We start from the raw sequence: 19,611 nt of genomic DNA, 5'->3' as shown, positions 1-19,611 counted from the left end.
TTGGGCTCCTGGGAAAGGTGTGGGCCGGCACCAGCCGGGGGCCGGGTGAGCTCGGTGCCCTGCTCAGCCCCGCAGGGACCACCAAGCCCCCCGGCCGCCCTCGCCTCGGGGCGAGCGCAGCACCTCCCCTTCTTGCAGCTGCGGCCATCGGCCTCCTGAACTGCACCCGCTGTCAACAGGAAACTTGAAGGCAACGTTATAATTAATTTATTTATTGCCAAGAGTGGTGCTGTTAAACAGCCGGGCATTTCCTCCCCACACCTGAATCTTTACGGAGGCTGGAGTATTTACCTCCAACGCACATTAGCGGCCGTACCCACCCGCGGCGCGAGCGGTAACAAACCCTGCGCAGCCAGCACAGAGCACCCGCAGGCTCCAGAAGCAAAGGTGCGGTTTTCCTTCGCACTGTTTCCATTGTACTTGTTCAGGGGTGGAAATACCGCGGCTTCAGAAGTCAAAAATAGCTTGGTTCCCAACCCAAGGGTCTGACCCATCGTACAGCACAGCCACAGCGCACACCGGGCCGTGTCTCAGCATCCGATGGCCCGTGGCCGTGCATCTGCCGTCGGGACATCCTGGCCTCTCCCCAGCACCGCCTGCCTCGCCGCTCCCTGCCAGCGCTGCTGCAGCCCCGCCTTGGACCCCCGCCTCGGACCCCCGCCCCGGACCCCGCCTCGGACCCCGCCTCGGACCCCGCCTCAGACCCCCGCCTCGGACCCCCGCCCCGGACCCCGCCTCGGACCCCGCCTCGGACCCCGCCTCAGACCCCCGCCTCGGACCCCCGCCCCGGACCCCGCCTCGGACCCCGCCTCGGACCCCGCCTCAGACCCCCGCCTCGGACCCCCGCCTCGGACCCCCGCCTCGGACCCCCGCCTCGGACCCCCGCCCCGGACCCCGCCTCGGACCCCACCTCGGACCCCGCCGCAGCCCTTCGCAGCCACCCGCGCCCCGCTCTTCTTGCTAGGAAGTGCTTCCCACCCACGTGTTTAAAAGAAATGGTGGCATTATATGGCAGCACTGATGTATACGAGCTCTACGTACTAAAGCCAGAGCCTGACGCCGACTCTGATTACAAGGTTTATTAGACAGCACGTCTTCACCGTGAGTGCTCTAAGTCGGGGAGGGGAGGACAGCCACGGCATTTTAGTTCCTCCCTGATTTTGACAGAGTAGATCGCCCAGCAAGTGGCAGGTTGAGCACGGCGGTGGCGGCCGGCCGTCGGGGCCGTTGGGAGGTAACGGGGCGCGCTGCTCACTCCGTTTCTGCGTCGCTGTCGGGACCGAGGACGTCGAGGGGCTGGACACGCAGGGAGTCGTAGTTGGGCGGGGGGGTGCCGGGCTCGGGGGGCAGCGCCTCGTCCCTGGGCAGGGCACCCGCGTCCTCGTGCTGGAAGCCCAGGTTGGTGTGAGCCTCCACCAGCTCCGACACCGTTGGGGGCGCGTCCGGGTACCGCGCCTGCACCCGCTTCTGCTTCAGGCCTTTGCACCAGCTGATCACGTTAATAACGGTGATCCACAGCGAGTCGATGATGATTTCCCCGAACTCGATGAGGCACAGCACCGAGCCCCCCATCCAGAACCCGAACTGGCCTCCCAGGCTCGACAGCAGCCAAACGATCTGCGGGGAGGAGGGCAGAGTGAGCCGAGGCGGCGGACCCCAGTCCCCGCTCAGCCCCCGCCGATCAGCCTGTGTGCTGGTGATGCCCCTGCCCCGGGGCCCTGCCCGCCCAGCCCCTCGCTTGCGGGTGCTGCTCTGCAGGGGCTGCGCTCCCGGGAGCTGCTTCTCGGTGACCTGCCCCACGCTGGCGATGGGGACGGGGGGTGGAGGGGAAGAACGAACCGGGGGGCTGCGAACCGGCCGGTGGAGGCAGCTTCGTCCGCTTCATTGCCACGAATGGGCGAAGCAGCAGCACCGAGGGGCTCGGCAGACTCCTGCTGAGGAGCATCTCCGGCCAGGGCTGACCGGCCCCGAGGAGCTGAGCCCTGCCTGTGCATCCGGGGTGACTCGTTCCGGCGCCTGCTCGCCGGGCGCTTGCAGCGCGTCGCGGCACCGGGCAGAAGGGCAGGGATGGGCACTCACCGTCGTGGCGGCAGACTCCGAGATGGTGCGGTAGTTGTACTCCTGGAAGTAAATGTTCAGCTTGATGATCCCGTTTCTGTAAGGGGCAAACGGCAGCTCAGCACGGAGCGGGGCTGCGGGCGTCCCGCGCCCCCGCTCCAGCGCCCGCCCGTGGGAAGGGCTGCTCGTGAGCATCCACCGAGACCTGCCAGGCTCGTGGAGGGAGTTAAAAAGTGCCACTGGCTGCGAAGGGAAGAGAGAGACGCGGTTCTGAGCTTCCTCCCGAAGCACTTGCACACCTGGAAGCTGCTTTGGGGCTGTTTGCTTTTTCCAACGGCCCTGGCTGGTGCAGGGGGGCCGTCGCCCCTCCCTGGTGCCCTGCACTCGTGTCCCTGCGTCACGAATGACTGCATTACAGGGGGCTTAATGGGTACACATCACCCAATATCTGTGAAACCATTTCCTGGTTCTCTAGTTTTTTCCCTTGAGGAAAAAAACCCTCTTCCCACTAATTCGAGGTTTAGGTTTTCAAAGGGGAACTCAGCAGTTACCCTAATTTTGGTGCATCCCCCCTGCTGCTGCGGGCAGATTCAGAGATGTGGGTACGAAGGGACGAACGTTACGATCCAGGAGCTGGACCCTGGCAGTTCTCAGCTTCAGAGCTTCCAGACTCGTACATGCAACTGATTAGGAGTGCTGCGGTTAAGGTCGATTTTAACTCACGTTTGTCTGACCCAGTCTGTCACTCTGGAGAGCCGGGGATAGGCATGAGGTGCGTCTCAGATTTGCTTTATGTATCCTCCAGGCAAACGTGTGCCAAGTCTTGCCCTCCCTTTCCAGTAGCTCACGTGTGCTCTGGCCCGTCGCCAAGGTTCACGTTAATCTAATGTTAACGGGCTCAACAGAGAAGATAAAGCGGTTGTTCCTTTCACTTACCTGTCCAGAGTCACATTTGTTGACATGTCCCTTTCATAAGACAGAATATGGAAAATCCAGTCCTAGGAAAACAAAAACTTATTCAGAACCGAGCAGAAGCATCCTCTCTGGGCGCCGCTGGGGCAGGAACCAAGGGAGTTGCAGGACGCGGTGCAGGACCCCCGCGGAGGAGGAGCCGCCATGGGGGCGTCCCTCCTCCCGCCTCGTGCCCAGGCACTAGTGTTTGCACGCAGAAAATGTGTAATTTAGCAAAGAGGCACTTGCTACCTGGACATTAACTCTGAAAACACTGAGTGATTCATGTGGCTGAGAACAGTGTAATTATTAATGAATGTTTCAAAACAAGAAATCGGTGTTACCTCCGAAGCTTCAGAGGGCCAGTCTGCCATGGAGATGGTCATCTTGTACTGCGTGTCGCTAGGGAGAGGAAAGGAGAACATTGGCACAGAAGTTTGCCCTCCTCTGAAGTCACTGGAACTTCAGTTCTCACGCAGAAAAGCATCCCCGCGTGGTTTGCTGCCATTTTAGAAAGGTCAGAATTGATGGGAGGCGAAATGCAGGATCCCCTCCACCCTTACCGCTGTCCGAAATGGCTTAGGTACTTACTTGCACGTTTCCTTACAAGAGTCAATACAAATCTGTCTGTGTCTTATACTTGATCTCAGTGATGAATAGCAATATGCTGTTTGGTGAAAACAAAAAGTCAAAGCACCTGTTTAGATAAGGACCCCAAGTACTGGATTATATCAATTTCATATAATAAAATAAATGTTTAGGTAGGAGCCTGCTGCACAGGTTTGCTCTCTTCCCCTCTAACCTTCCCTGCCTTGAGAAGCTCAGGCAAAGCAATCAGACAATTTAATAATAAGTTTAAAATACTTCTTTTTCTGCAGACAGTTTCTATAGTCAGCTTGCCCGACGTCAGTGGTTTTGGCACAGCCCTGGCCAGCTGCAGGGGTCGGCGGGCGGCTGCGCTGCCGGTCTCTGCCCGCCCGTGGGGGAGCACCAGACCCCCCCTCGCCTCTGCGCATCCTTGCGGGACCCCATTGCCCCTGCTCGGGCCAGCTCGTCTCCGAAGCCTTCGGGCGCAGAGGCCTGGAGCATTACCCCGTCGTGTCCCCTCGGTACCCAGTGGCTCCCGTTACCTCCCCGGCTGGAGGCAGCCGCCCGGGAGGGCCCTGCCCCGGGGCGCCGCGGAAGCTGAGGACCCTCAGCCCCACGGCCAGGACCAAGATTTCGCCCCTTCTCCCCGGCACTGACCCGAGTGGCCACGGGGAGACTTCACGTAGGCAAAAGCCATTCACCTGTTGCATTTACAGATACAGTTCGCGTCCGCTGCCGCCCCTCCTGCGTGCCAGGACCCCGGGCAGGCTGTGCAACCAGTTTTGTTCGTGTTCTTACCCCAGCCTGGGTAATCTTCGTTATTGCAATAATTCACCCCTTCAGGTAAAGGAAACATATAGTGACCACATCCACAGATTTCAATCATGTGATTTTGGAAGCAAGAGCGTAGGCAGGCCTGAAAAAGGAACATGGAGCTGCTTAGACGTGGGCTGAAGCCCCCTGCTCGCCCCTGTGCTGCTGGAGTCTACGCTGGCTCTGAGAATTACTCGGCTCCAAGGTATTTTCTCTCCTTTGCGCTGAGCAGCTGATTTCGTGGCTGCACACAGAGAACCCGAGCCGCAGAGGGAGCGGGCGCTGCCAGAGCCCACCCCTGCGCCGTGGCACGGTCCCGTCCTGCCGCCGGCGCCGAGCGTCGCCAGGCACCGCCGCGGGCGCTGGAAGCCCGGCACAGGTGACGCTGGCGCTGGTTTTACGACGGCCAGACGAGGCGGGTGGGAAGGCTGCCATGCGTAGAGCTGCGCTGCAGTTACGGCTTTCTTTATGATGCATTTTTATTGCCGCTCCTGGAAATTTTAGGGCGCATCCTAGTTGTGAGCTGCCCGTGGGAAAGTCACCTCGCAGGGGCAGGAGGGAGTCAGTGCCTGCTCCCAGTCGCACAAGAAACAGCTCGTTTTTTAAGTATTTTAGGGCTTTGTGGAAGTAATATGGAGCTTCCAAAAGGGAATAAAAATGTTCTGTTACATCCATAGATGCTGCTGTTGCCTCTAGGCTTTATATGACATCCTGACAAAGGGCTGGTTTCCACTTTAAAGCCGGGACTCTAAAAATACTTCAACATAAAGAGCAGGTTTTAGAAATCTGAATTATCTTATCTGTGCATCTGCTTCCCTCCTTGAAAGGATTGTGGCCGCGGCTTCGGCAGCATGTGAGCCGGGCTGCAGCGCTGCCATTAGCTCAGCGAGGCATGAAGTTAATCATCCGAGATTGGAGTGGAGCTCTGGATGAAACAGTGCACAAAGCAACAGCGAAGCCTATGAAAGGATAATTAAATCTAACAGCTCCAGCTCGATAGAACAACCCGAGAATTTCTGTGTGATGCAAAATGCTTACAGAGTTCACCGCAGTCGGGGAGTGATGGTAAAGCCTGATTTTGCTGAGAGGTCTCTGAAGTGACGTGAATTATGCGGGCATAGAACCCCAGTCAGCGTTTAGCAACTTTTAAGTAATAACGCAGTCATTTCAAGTACCTGCTTCAACCTTATACAAGCATCTTAAAAAGCAGGGTAAAGCAGGCCAGTTGTTATATAAAGGCAGAAAGATAAAAAACCCCTGCTAAAAACCCCCAGAATGGTTTTGATGTTTTCCTATTGCCAGATCTCACCCTCCAGAACTGCTTCTCCCGTATGTTATAGTCGGTTACGAATTAACCGGCGCTTCATGTTTACGCTGTATTTTTCTACAGATTCAAGGTTTACAAACACTCGACTTTCTCACCCCAGTTTTAAAGTGAAGAAAAGGCAAAGGTCTCTCCTCCTTTCCTTTACAGAACAAGCTGGCATTTCCAGGGTGAAAATGACTTAGTTCCCTTAAAGAGAAAAGGATTTAAAAGGGTAGGAATGCCGAGGAATCCCTCCTGTATATTCCTCGCCTGTCAGGGATAACTATTACTTGTGTACACAAAGTACGAGCTGCTTTGCACGTTAGAGCAATGCCATGGCTAAAACCCGGAGCACAACAGCTCTCCGGAGAGCTTTCCTCCTCCGGAGCGCCCCGAGCAGCCGGAGCCAGCCTGTCTCGTGAAAAGTGTCACCTCAACGTCTCGGCACAGCTCCGGCGACAGAGCCGCCGCCTCCGATCCCGCTGCAGGACGGCGCCTGCGGCTGCTGAGGACAAGCGCCTTTGCCGTCCCCGGCTCCGCGGCTCACGCAGCCGCGGTGGTTCTGCAGTAACCCCGTGAGCTCGGGGGAGTCAGCCTGCTGGACACGGGTAACGGCTGGCTGCTCTACCGGTAGTTAAAAGATTTCAGCCAAGCATGGAAACGGTAGGGAAAAAAAAGGTATTCTCCCAGCTGAAAAAGAAATGAATTGCCTTAATGACATGGCAGGAGGAGTTATTCTTCTTAAAGGAGAAAAGCTGCTCTGCAGCCGAGGTGGGCAGCCGGCAGAGGCGCGGGGGGCTGAGGCGCGGGGGGAGCAGGTCGGGCCCCGGGGAGGACGGGAGCTCCGCGCTCCCCGCTGGGCGCTCTGGCGGAAGGACTTTCCCAGTGTCTCCTACGTTATTAAGGAACCGGCATTACCCAAAGCTACTGGGAGCTTCAGCCCGTTTCAGACGCTCTCCCCTGCACTGAAGGAGGGGGCTGCCCTGTGCCTCTGTCACCCTGGGGCTCCAGCGGTCCCCAGCACCTCCCAGTGAAACCAGTACAGCGAGGCCAGGCGGGATGGGGCGCGAGGTCTCCTTGGCCGGCGCTGCCGTCCTGCCCCCGAGCCGAGGCAGTAACCGACGGCGCCTGACGGCGACCGGGGCCGCTCGGGGAGCCGAAAGCGGGGGAAGCAGAAGGAGCAGCGGTTCCTGAGGGACCAAGGGGCCCAGGCGCACCCTGCTCTCGCTCCGTCTGGTGTTCAGCACGAGTGGGAACCCTCCGCGTTGCTCCGAGGGGACAGGGCAGGAGGAAAGGACCAGCATCGAACTGCGCCCATGCACGGAGGTCAAAATATTTGCTTTTTTTGTCTGCACATTAGGGCTTTGCTGGAAGGCCACCCATGGCAGGGTCCCGTGTTACAGCAGAGGTCCTGGCGGCTTTGGCGTGTTTTGGCTTTTGAGAAAACGACAGAAATGACCACTTTCATCCCTATCAAAATGATAGGGATGCCTTTCCTATGCCCTTTCCTGGCCGTATGAGCTGTTTTGGTGTGAGAATGAAAACGGTGATTACGCTAAACTGTGTTGCCTGCCAGAACGATGTTCCTTATCTTTTGAGGGACCTTCTAATACCTGCATTGTTAGGCCTTGCTCCTGCAACAACCAGTTACTTCCACTGGATCCATCGGGATCGTTTCCAAACCTGGAGCTACTGAGTCTTCCGACTCGAGTGCTCCTTTGTTAGAGAAGGTTCCTGTACTTGGGTTGTGCTTTCTACTTTATCATTGCTGATGCTCCAGTAATCCTGCATGCTGGTCAAAGATTTTAACTGCTTTAACAGTTTTTCCTAAACAGCCTTGTTTGATTTAAAAACGCGTTTTACCTGTATGGAATAGGAAGTATTGTACTGGCTATAGAGATTTTTCACGGGGACATCAGACCCGTTCACAGTGCAGTCGCTGTAGGGATAGCCCATCCGTTCCAGTTCATCCTGAAAGAAAACCCAAACAGCAAACTTCAGTAGTCATCTTCGCTCCGCCCCAGGTCCCTGGTGCCTGTTTTCTAGACTCTGTAATTCCTGTACTCCCTGCTGGCTTTGAAAAAGAGCCAAGAATCGTAGGGGGCAGAGCTGAAGGAGATGCAGCCCATTCCCCAGGGCGGAACGAGGCAGATGAAGGTGTTCAAGAGCAGCATGTTTTAGCAAGGCACCTTCTGACATGCGAAGGGAAGAGGGAACAATGACCCCAGCTCAATATTTTGGCTTCAATAAACTGCTTTGCCAGGACAGTTACATAAAAGTCTCTATAAACTGTTCCGGCCCGCAGCTAGCGTTTACCTTGACTCTTTTGGTTTGAGCCAGTTCAGCCAAGACTTAAAACAAACTTGGTTGCAGTCCCATCAGATAACATTATTCTCAGACAATCTGCTCTAGAGGAATGCCACACATACCACTAACACGCCGATGGAGGTTTCCGTCCCGGCCATTGCATAGATGCCCTGATCCTTAAGGAAGGGGAAGCTCTTCTGTTGATGCAGCATGAGCCTGGCCCCGGCAGCGGAGGACAGGTAGGGGATATAGTCTTGCTGGCTGATGTCCAGAATTAACTTCAGCCCTGGGACACCGGACAAAACACTCAGAACAGGAATTGTATCGAAATATGAGTCTTTGGGGAAAAAAAAATAAATCTATTTTCTTTTCGCTGTGCACAAAAATCTCTGTCCTTGGGGGAAGAGCCGGGGTCTGGCTGTCACGTCAGCCTTGCACGTGCATAAATATGCACGATGGCGAATGCACAGGGTGGAAACATCCGAGTGAATATTCAGACATTGCCTCAGATGTTTTGGCTATCCAGCTTTTACACTTCTGCAAAGTAAGACGTGTAGTCACATTACTTGTTTCTGGTGGCACGTTTCCCTTTTGGGGCCTTATCCCCTCCTGGGAAACCGCTACTCCCTGCCGTAGTGCTCCAGAGACACAGAAATGGTAAATCTGTTACATCTGGCAGAAAAGGCCACCGAGAGACAGGAAAACTCCCAGCTCTTCTGCTCCCTTAGCTCCTTCTTTCTCAGCAGAGCGCTCTCTTACCAAACTCGGCTCCGGGGTTGGAAGAATTCAAAGCCTCTTCGTCCATGCCCCAGTTAAAGATGTAGCAGTTACCGTGGTCCGGGTGATAGATTTGGGTGAAATTCCTGGAAGAATCGTGCACATAAACCTGTGACTCTTGGGGAGGGCAAAAGGGTTATTAAATAATGCACCTGGTGGAACCGGTGCTTGGTGGTTAGGTCTGGGATTCACTTTAAATTGCTTCGTTTGTTGAATGCCTGTATAGAAATTTCCGCTGATATGATTTAATCAATCTGCTGTAGAAAAAAAAAAGCCAAGCAAGGTACTGGTGTGTACTGAGACACAGCCACTGGGGACGACCCTCTCTTGGAACGGAAAGGGATCGTCCGTCACACAGATGAGAGGAATAATTGCTTGGTCTGAGCTACGGTCGCAGGTTTTGGCCGGTGTTATACCTCGTTCTTCGATAGCAGTTCTCTGTTGCCCTCGGTGCAGGAGCGCTGCAGAACGGGCAGGACTCCCTGCAGCCCGGGGTGCTGCTGTGCGCTCGTGTTTCTCAAAACGGGGTATATAAATTTGGTGCCCACAAGCCACAACGACGGCTAAAATGCATTCCTCAGAGCCTTGCGTAAAAAGCGGGTGTGGGGGCTGTAACTGGGGGCTGCACGGCTGTGCGGGGGTGTGCTGACTCAGCACCTGGGCTGGCAGCTGGTGACCGCCAAACACCCTGGGAAGGTCCCACGGATGCCGTTCGTCTCGATGTGCCATGAGCAACACGGCCCGCCCAAAATTAAAACTCAAGCCAGCACTACCCCAAAATAACCCGTTTCACCCACAACCACATCCAGCAACCCTCTGGGTTACGTTGTTAGAGCTAAGGACCAGCAGAAACCTATTTATTAATTGGTATATACCTAGAAAGAAAAAGGTTGTCATGCCGTTAGCGTCCTGCACCGTTCCTGACGCGACAGCAAAGGGCAGGGAGCTCGGTATGCGCTTACTTGTAGTTGCAGGGCTCGGCCCCATAGAGACAGGCCAGGATCATGTCCTCTGCCTGGTAGCCCATCCTGATTCTCTCTTGCAGCGGGACTTTGGAGAGGATGCTCGTGGACTGCAGGATGTACCACTCGGTCACCGCCTGCGCCGCGCTGGTGAAGTTCCTGTAGGTGCAGTTGCTGGAGCCGCGATGGCTGCACTGGGGACACACAGCAGGCAGGTCTGAGCCCGCTCGCCTCGGTGCCGGCCCTGCCCGCTCCGCCCGGGGCAGCGAGGGGCGTATGGCCAGGCGGGAGCCGCAGAGCCGGCTGCCGCATCTGCGCGTGTTCACAGACGCGTCCCTCCTCGGGGAGATTTCCCAGCTGGGCGGGTTCTCCATCAGTCCCGCTGTCACCCCCACAAGCTTACAGAAAACACCGCTTTTTGGCCAATTCTTTAAGGCTGGAGTTGCCCCAGCGCCAAGGTCTGCTCAGGCAGGGTCCTTGACGCCTCTGCGGGACCAGAGTGTGGGGGGTCGCAAGAAAACCATGTGCCTCTGCGCTGAGGACCGCAGCGGGAGAGGGACAGGGGCAGCAGCCACAGCCTGCGTGGAGCACCTCTGCCCGGGCTCTGCCCCGGGCTCAGCCCGCAGCCGGGCTGCGCTGGGCGGCCCCGGGGGATGCACAGCGTTGCCCCCTGCGGTGCGGGCAGGCTCCGCCGCCCAGCGCTGTGCACAGCTCCGTTGCTGCCCGGCGTTTCCAGCACCCCTCTCGCCGGAGGCTGGCGGACCCGCTGGCAGGATCCGCTCCGTACCTCTGATGCCGTGCTAGGCTGCTACGTGCTGTCAGCCCCTTTTTCCATGAGGAAACTGCTGATCTTTCTGATGTTACGCAGCTACCTGCGTTCATCGTGGACTAACTTAACACGGCTCCTTGCTGGGTTTCATTTAAGGAATTATATTTAGGGTATGATCCTGCTGCAGGACCCACGTACAGAAATCCAGCAGCTTCAGCTGGATGTCCGTCTGCAAAACCTGCAGGGGACCAGACCCCCCTCTGAAATTTTAACAACATCTTAAAATAATTGTGTGCTGCCTTCCTCCAAAAAACCAAGCAAACAGCTCTGGACCCTTGAAATACCACGCCATAACTTGCAAACTGTCCTGTACCGAGGAGGCCACCAGCAGGGGCAGCCCCCGGCCCCGGCGCAGCCGGACCAGAGCCCCATGGCGCAGGAGAGACGCCGATCTCCACGCTGCACCCCTGCCCAGCACTGCCCATCCCTCGCCCCTCCTGGCTGCCTCCCACGGGACCCCTCTCACCAGCTTCACCGCCAGCTTGTACTTCTTTTCTTCCGATGTAGCGTTGGCTGGGGCAGGTGGAGCAGCCGTTTGGTTGCCCGCAGCGGTTTCGTTGCCCGCAGCAGTGTCGTTGCCCGCAGCGGTTTCGTTGCCCGCAGCGGTCTGGTTGCCCGCGGCGGTCTGGTTGTCCCCAGCAGTCTGGTTGCTCTCAAAGATGTCCAGGATGACGGGGTTGTCCTTGTCGTGCTCATCGATGAGGACCAGGGGTATCTGGTGCCAGAGCTCCAGGTCAAGCGGCGGGGAGTTCTCGCTGCTGTTCCCCGGCGTGGGCTGCAGGATCCTCTCCAGCGCCGCTTCGATGAGCCTGTCCAGTTCTTTCAGCAGATGCTTCACCTCTGAGTACCTGCAGGACAAAGGGCGGGTACCAGGCAGTGTCAAGGCAGTGGGGGTCTGCGGCAGCTTGCCTGCTGCTCCGCTGGCTCGGACCTTCCCGGGCACCTCGGGTCGCTGCCAAAGGATTTACCGGAGAGCCACGGGAGCCTCCGCGCAGAGCACAGCCAGCTCGGACACGGGCATCCCAGCAGCCTGCGACCGGGCAGAAAGCCAGTGGGAGGATAAACAGAGAGTGCAGTGGCGGTGAACAGTGTTCTGTCAGTGCAGAGCCGAATTGGCTGTATTTCAGTAATTCCCTATAGTTTATACAAAAAAACTCTACCAAGCAGAGACGAAAAAGCACCAAAGTAATTCCTGTGTGTCAGCTGAGAGCATCTTGCCTCGGGCTACACTATGGGTATAAATTTGAAGCAACTCTAACAAAAATCAGTTATTCCTTTGAAATTTCGATCAAGTTACGTCCCAGCTGATACTACTGTTTAACCAGCTCTTAATGGCCGGAGCGTAAGCGATAAGAGGTACGTTCACAGCGAGGAAGGAGAAAGAAAGGAATTGTGGGGAAAGATCGAGAGACTGATTCTGGTTGTGACAAGTGAGTTGAACTTCGAGTTTTCCCCGAGCCAGGGAAAGTTCACAGGGAGGCAATAACCATCATTAGATTAACTGATACCGTAAGGAAAACCAGGCAAACTGGCAGGCACACGGACCCTCCTCTGGACCTGAGCCGTTCGCCTTTATGTTGCCCTCCTTTGCTTAGTTTTTAGTGCCACTCGGTGAGTCAAAGGATCATTTCCATCGATGCTCCTAACATGATACCCGAGGCAGGAACAGGTCCACAGTACCTAACCCGAGCCTTATAAATAAGAGTGTTAAAGCACGACTTGGTAAATTAGGTGAAGAAAAACTTACTTGAAAGGGTTGGCATTGCAGACCGTGACTGCTGGGAACTTCATGGTCTTAAAGCCAATAGAGAGAGATGATGTGACGTTGTAGGAGAGGTAGGTGTTAATGAGGATACCCCACTGCCAGAAGACCAGAGACGCAAAGAGCAGCGTTAGGAAGAACCAGATTAATTTCTTCTTCGGCCCCTCTTTGATGATGCGCTTTGGGCCGTGGGTGTTGGTGTTGTCGCAGTACCAGACCAGCAGCTCCTTGTAGGTGTAGCCAGGGCCCTTCTGCAGGCGGTGCAGCGCCCGAATGAAGTACTTCTTCAGGTTCATGCTGCTGTCTGCACGTGGGAGAAAGACATCAGAACAGCTACGTTGAGAGGCAAGGTTTGCATTACGCCAAGTGTACTCGTATTGTCAGCAAAGCAGAACCGGATTGGTTACGCGATGGCACGACCGTGATTTTATAACCCAGGAGAGGTTCAGAGCAGATGTTCTGCAGGGTCACACGGTGGCAGCGAAGTGGCGAGGAGCCCCTCACCTCCTCGGAGGGCACAGGCAGGGAGGTTTGTGCTTTGCAGTTCCAAAAGCGGTGAACGTTTCTGTCACGTCCCTTCTGGGGTCCCCTCTGGCCCCACGAGAGGTAGGGGTGACTTGGACCTGCTGGACACGGCCGTGCCTGCGGTGACCCGCGGCGCACTGGCCCTGGGCTGCGCGGATTTGCAGTAAATAACAAGACGACTTTTTAGGAAGTCAGTGTTTTCTGTGCAAACTGGTTCGTCTCTAGCAGAGCCCGGAACCTCTGCCAACACCAGATGGACCAAGCAGTACACACAGGAGCTGGTTTCAGGTAGAATTCAGGCTGGCAGGGTTTAGTAGTCAAGGTAAATCAGGGCTTAAGACAATTTTTCTCAAAAGTAAAAAGTACTAGAGTGCACCGGGCTATTGGAGGGGGCAGGAGAAGAGGACCTGGAACCGGCAGCACCTTCCCCAGGACCAGGAATGCTGATGGTGGTGCTGCTGCCCACCAGAGGAAGGACAACGGATTGGTTTTTTCCACCAAATTCCTTTGCCTTTCAGATACTATCGGTATGCTTCCACCGCTCATGTGAGGGATGCTGCATATTTTACATTCATATTGTGAGTAAATAGAACAGTTTGTGCTGCTATTTTAAGGTGAGAATTTGTGTTACTAAATCTTAATATCCCGAGGCAGGATTTCAAAACAAACCTGAGTCAGCTGCTTAGAACATTTTTCAGATTTAAGCTGTAGGAGACCAGGATTAAAGATTAATGCTGCGTATAACTCAGCATCCTGGAAGAAAGAGTGCTGAAGTAATACAGCAATATTCCAATATTGGCCCGTACTCAGCAACGCAGGAACTAGATTTGCAGGAAGTTACTTGCAGATAGACAACCACAGGTACAAAAGGGAGCTGAAGGGCGCGCACAGGCCTCCTGGGGAGGGGGAGCAACTGAGCCCTTCTTACTTAAAAAAAAAAAAAAGATAATACTGATTCGTTGATGTATCGGTTTATTGGCCAGATCTGCAAAATCTCCTGAGTAGTGTATACAAAGTTTGATAAAAGTACAGAACCAATGGATTTTTATGACGTCTCACTCCATGAAGGATGCTTTTCATTGCACGCCCTATCACACGTGGTGTTAGACGTAGCCTGACACCATGAGGTTTCGATGGGAGAGTGCTTTGGAAAGGAGAAACTCCAGCTGCTTCCTCCAAGATCTGAGGGCAGGCTTTACTCTCATCTGAAAGCATTTTGTTCTCCAAGGAACACGTGTCCTGGGACTTGGACATCCCGGACCCCCCGGACTCTCCGGACCTCCCAGACCCCCAACCCAGCAGCGCATCGTCGGCTCGTGCCACAGAGGTTCCCACCCACAGCTGCCTGCAGAGGGTTTATTCACGGGGGAGCGTACACTGCATCAGATGCTTGCTGGCTTTTGGGCAGGACTATAATGAAAACGGGAACAACGACCTTAGCCTCTGCTTAATTACCTGTGGCTGAAGGGAAGACACGAAACGCGTGGCCGTTCCGCCCGAGTCTTCTGCTGCCAGGTGTGAACACAAACCCGGTTCAAGACACAGCCCCAAGATTGGTCTCTGCTTTATATAAACGGTATCATCAAAATACATTTAAGTCCAGAGAGACCAGCAAGGCAAACTAGTAAATATTTTCCGCCTTTTAAGAAATCCAATAAAAGACTTAGATTAGATTAAAATTTAAAACACACCTACACTGCACTGGGCAAAATCCAGCCCGGCTGGACCTGACTGGCCGCATGCCCTGCAGCCTCTGTTTGCTCGGCTGCTTACAGCCCGCGCCGGCCGAACACGGAGCGTGGGCTCCTGCCGGCGTCCGAGACCTGCCACGGAGGGATCCCGGCTTGTCACGCAGACCTGTGCGGGCTGCTCTTCGACCTGACATTGCTCTAAAAGTTATTATTTCTTTTTAGATTGTTTTCTGAGGCTGAACTTTAGCTTTTCTTATCCTGATGGCAATGTTGAGGCACATACTTACGGTGTCAGAAGCACATGCAGAATAAAAGCCCTACTCTCATATCTGAGTACAGCTAAAGATACTGAACGGCTAATTTTGACGCTGCTTTATCCTTGTTCATGGCTTGGCAGGAGTCATCAATATGCTTATCCTCCACCTTGAATTTATTTCCATTTAAGCACCTAACCTGAGAGCGCTCTTGCAGAGCCACAGCACGCTTGCGAGCGACACCAATGGGAAGATGCTGCACTAGGAAGGGAAGACCAGCTCCAAATCAGTTTTAAGCCAGGATTTGAGTGCTTCCAGCTCACTTTATCTCTTCAGCTCAACAACCATAAAAACACTGTGCTGAAGGGCAGCATTTTCACATTTTTTAAGTTAGATCCTGGCCATGCTGCAGAGAATAAGATTGAACTAGTTTTTAGATAAAACTGATTCAGGATGTTTTTTTCCCCAATGTCAAAGCTATGGGACCTGTTCTTTGCAAGCACTGCTCTGTCCCGCAGCCAGCGGGCAGGGGACGGGGACGGGGACGGGGACTGGGACGGGGATGGGGACAGGGACTGGGACGGGGACGGGGTCAGCTGGAAGAGCTGCCCCACGCAGGGTGCCTGCAGCATCCCTGTCCCTCCATGGAGACACACGGACCCCAAAACTAAAAAAACCAAGTTAACAAAGGTGCGCTGGCAACGCAGCCAAGCAGACAGTCACAGGTTTTGCAGGGGACATCTTCACATGGCAGCAGAGTGAAAGACTCAGGTTTACTCTTCCTTTAGGCATAAGCTGTGCTTTTAAATGGAAGGTCGTTTGATAAAAGAAATGACATTAAGCAAAAGCTGTGCTTGACTATACTCAGATGACATTTTTTTCAATCTTTTTCTCGTTTTAAGAGTTGTCTTCTTACCTTTATTTCCAGCGTGTTTCCAAACAGACTGCTCGTTTCTTTCTCACTGCTGAAAGCCACTCTGCGTGAGGTGCCTTGCCTGATCGGAAGCCAAAGCCCCCGTCACCGGGGGGCTCCTTGCCCCCGCGCAGAGGCCCAGTGCTCGGGCGCTGTAGCTGTTCGGAGGGGGTTGGGTACCTGTTCTGGTGCCAGCCGGGAGCCTGTCCTGCTCTCCTCCATCAGCGGGCAGTACCTGGAGCAGAGGGGTGACAAATGAGGGATGACAAGACCCACCCTCCATCAGCACACAGACAACCATCACCCCCTCCCAGAACCCTCTCTGGAGAAAGGGAGCGGAGGCTGCGGTGGGACAGGAGCTGAGGAGATCAGGCTGGGGACTTAGAAGGCGCTTCCCCTTGATGGACACGAGCGCGGCTCCTGCTGGTGCGTGGCATACAGGGCAGTCCCACGGTTACAAAAATCTGTCCCTGCTGCTGCCCTCAAACACCCCATTATTTGTGCAGCGTGCGAAGCTCGAGGGCCTGGCTGTTTGGGCAGCTCCCAGCTGCCGCTCACCATTTTTATTTCTTGTTTGGCAGCTCCACTTCCAAGGCCCTGGTCAGGGAAGGGGAACACGCACCCGTTAGGCTCCACCACTCCTTGGCCTCCTTTGCATTTTTTATTGTCACACCGCTGTTTGCAGGACCGGTCTGCAACGTGCGGATAGGAACTGCCTTCGTCTCCTCTGCAGGTGAGCTGCAGCGGTGCGTTACTGCTGCTGAACTGCCCCGAGGGTCCCCGCAGCGCCTGTAGGTCACACCGTGCCCCTCAAGCACCGACCTCGCCGGCCCGTGCCGGACCCTCTCGGGGGAACCACCGCTGCTTCCCTCGCTGCCTCCCCACTGCTGTGCTTTGCTCTGGGCTGCCCCTTGTCAGCGCACTGGTGTCACCTAAAATGACTTTCAGGCACGACCCCAGGGCCACAAGACCCCTGCGGTGCACAGAAGGGCCACACGCCCTTCTCCTGGCAGTACCTGCATCCCTGTGATGACTGAAGCCGTCCTAAAAGCAACCTGTGCCTGGTTCTAATGTGGTTTGCTTTGCGCTGCGAGGGAGGTGTCCTCACCTTGCCCCAGCTGCCGCGAGTCCAGCCCTGCATCACCCCAGCATCATCCCAGGTGAAACTCCTCCACCTTACGGGTGAGATCAGACTCCCACATTACGAAACGATTGTGTTGTGTTGAATCTCCTCTGGGGTTTTCCTAGGGCAAGTGCCACTTAAAGGAATTAAAGACATAAGCAAAACTCAGCGCACTCGGCGGCTCCAGGGTGGCACCTCAGCTGCAAAACCACTTCAAGAGTGCTGGGCCTGATACTGCAATTGTTCAGGACTTTCTCTACTGGGAGACGCAACAGTCCTTCCTCTGACCACCCGCCGCTCATCTGCCAGCTCCTCCAGAGCCTGATGGAAAGACCTTGTTTTCCCAGAGGAGAGATTTATGCTATCTAGCGGTATTTTTGCAAATCAGAGGAAATTTTTTTATTACATCACAAGCGTACAGGTTGGCAGTTGAAAAAGTAACGCAGGGCAGTAACGTGTCAGCGAGCAGGGAAGCCCTTCCCGCGCCCAGCACAGGGCACCCAGCAGACGCTTTGCCTTGCGGGTGGGTGTGAGGAGCGCACGGCCGCCGGCCCAGACGCCCACGGCCGCCCGAGCCGCGCAGGCGCCGCCGGGTCTCTAATCCCGACAGGCACGCGTTCAGCACTCGAGGAGTATTTACGGTGTGGAAGTTTAGACAGCATCTGCCTGACTCTCCGTACCGTATGTCAGAGGCGCCACCCCGCCTTCCCCTGCCTGCCGAACCCCGCGTTCCCCGCGACGGCCCCGTCTCCTCGGACGATGACAAGCCTTGCTCCTCACGTGCCAGCCAGGTCACGCTGCTGAGAGCTAACTCTGCTGCTTGTGCAATGAACAACGTGAATCTTGGAGCATAAGAGGAGCAACACCCGAGGAGCAAAACCCCCCCAGCAGCTCCCTCCCCACCGGCAGATCGCTTATGCTGCAGAAGGCCGGTGTCCCGGCGAGGGAGCATCCTCTGCCCTCCCGCGGGAGGCGGCAGCCTGGGGTGGATGGCACGTTGCCCGCAACAAAGGAAACGGGCAGTGAATTACTCAGAAAGCTGCGGTTCGCTTCCATACCTTTTTGTTGGGGAAATTAAAGAAAACCCTGTGTAAACAGAAGTGAAATAAGCGCCACTGCGCCTGGCTGCACACCGCGTACATCCAGATAACTGACGGCACGAAAACCCGCACCGGTGTTGCAAAACCTTGCAAAGACGGGATGAGTTCACGGCGGTGCCGGTGCAGAACGACACCGTGCCCCAGTTAAAGGTTTTCATTCCACCTCCTCCCCTAAAAAATATGTCAGCAAAGGACTCTCCTTATTTGCCTCCTTCTAGAAAGAATATTATGCCTTAAAGCCGCATCCTCCGCTGCAAGAAGCGGGGGGGGGGGAAAAACGTAGTAACATTTAAAGGCTGACATTTTCTCTGACCCACGCAGGTCCTGCCCCACCGCGCCGGTGCCTTCGGCCCCGAGCCCCGCCGGGGGATGCCCGTGGGCGTTCGCATGCCGAGGGAGCGACCAGCCCCCGCCCCGGGACCTGCCTCCCCGACCCCCCCCCGACCCCCCCCGGCTCCCCCCGCCGCCCCGGGACCTGCCTCCCCGCCCCCCCCCCGCCCCCCCCCCGGCTCCCCCCGCCGCCCCGGGACCTGCCTCCCCGCCCCCCCCCCGCCCCCCCCCGGCTCCCCCCGCCGCCCCGGAGCCCCCCCCCCGGGCCCCCCGTACCTGCCGCCCGCCCGGCGCCGGCAGCGCGCCCCGCCGAACGCGGGACCGGCCCCGCCGCCTCCCCGCCCCGTGGCGCCCGTCCCGCCCCGTCACCGCACGGCGGTGCAGCTGAGCCCTCCCTCCCTCGGCCGCAGTCGCTCCCCGGCGAGTGGCGGCTGGCCCAGGCCCGCTGCAGCCCCGCGGTAACTTTCCCCCAGCACCGTGCAGGTTTCCGTCGTGCTGCGCCTGCCCCGGTGCCACGAAGCCCGCGGGCAGCGCGGGGTGAGCGGCACAAAGCCCCCGTCGCGCCGCCCGCTCCCGCTCCCGCGCCGTGCTGAGGAAGCTGTGCCTCCGTCCCGCTGCCACGGCGCCGGCGCCTGCCCTTGGGTTCTCCCCAAAAGCAGAAAAAGTCCCGTCAGAACAGCGGGTGCTCGGGCCGCCGCTGGGCCGCCGGCAGTGCCCGGGAAGGTTCGCAGCAGGACCAGGTCCGGGGGCCGCGGCCACGGCCCCCGCGCCGCAGCGATGTACGGCGCGTTTCTCGGCCTGGTTGGAAACGTCCCAGGCGCCAGGACATCGCCTCGCGGCTTTGGCTTCCCTCGTGCCAACCACCCCCCACGACAGGCCTCTGACACAGATTAAATAACTGCAGGTGAACTGCACTCGTATTCTGAAACAGTTTTATAATCCGGTTTTGACTGAAGATCGTGTAACCTTTTTTTTTAAAGAAGTATAAGAACTTACAATTTTTCCCCCCAAAGAAAAGGTCTCCCCGAGCAGCTGTGTTTACTACCAAGGCTGCTGCTGGGCACGCTTTCCTGGCAGTGTTTTGTACACCACACATCTTTGAAACGCGGGCTGCAGAGGGTGTTGATGCTTAAATAGGAGGGGCAGAACTCTGCAGGCTGAGTCCGAGAGGTGCCGGCCTCCTGCCGGGAGAAACGAGCTCCGCTTCCATAAAACAACAAGGAAATTAAACAACTAAGCAGCTCCTCTATTTGCGTCTGAGGGCGGAACACTGGTAGCGCGGACGGGGCCGGGTGCCCTCGCGAACACGCTCGTAGCTCGGT

At 56.4% G+C, this 19,611-nt stretch overlaps 1 protein-coding gene across 3 annotated transcripts; it reads right to left on the bottom strand.

Annotated features, from left to right (window-relative positions):
• Positions 1-1,064: 1,064 nt before the first annotated feature.
• On the bottom strand, positions 1,065-18,629 carry SCNN1B (sodium channel epithelial 1 subunit beta). Of its 3 annotated transcripts, XM_064461281.1 has the most exons (15): positions 18,566-18,629; positions 15,917-15,971; positions 15,740-15,818; positions 12,339-12,657; positions 11,058-11,439; positions 9,763-9,956; positions 8,783-8,886; positions 8,146-8,309; positions 7,580-7,687; positions 4,396-4,513; positions 3,601-3,676; positions 3,354-3,411; positions 2,995-3,056; positions 2,080-2,155; positions 1,065-1,617 (listed from the first exon to the last, which is right to left on the bottom strand). In XM_064461281.1, the coding sequence occupies exons 4-15, from the start codon at positions 12,647-12,649 to the stop codon at positions 1,252-1,254; spliced, it is 2,019 nt and encodes a 672-aa protein (XP_064317351.1). In that variant the 5' UTR covers positions 12,650-12,657; positions 15,740-15,818; positions 15,917-15,971; positions 18,566-18,629; the 3' UTR covers positions 1,065-1,251. The 3 variants fall into 3 exon arrangements, with proteins under 3 accessions (XP_064317351.1, XP_064317350.1, XP_064317353.1); XM_064461280.1 differs by having other exon boundaries at positions 15,740-15,971; XM_064461283.1 differs by lacking the exons at positions 15,740-15,818; positions 15,917-15,971; positions 18,566-18,629 and adding an exon at positions 14,334-14,441.
• Between the last annotated feature and the right edge of the window lie 982 nt (positions 18,630-19,611).

The sequence above is a fragment of the Phalacrocorax carbo genome, chromosome 10 (genome assembly GCF_963921805.1).
Source record: "Phalacrocorax carbo chromosome 10, bPhaCar2.1, whole genome shotgun sequence".
Classification (NCBI taxonomy): domain Eukaryota; kingdom Metazoa; phylum Chordata; class Aves; order Suliformes; family Phalacrocoracidae; genus Phalacrocorax; species Phalacrocorax carbo.
This window is presented reverse-complemented; position numbering and strand designations above follow the sequence as displayed.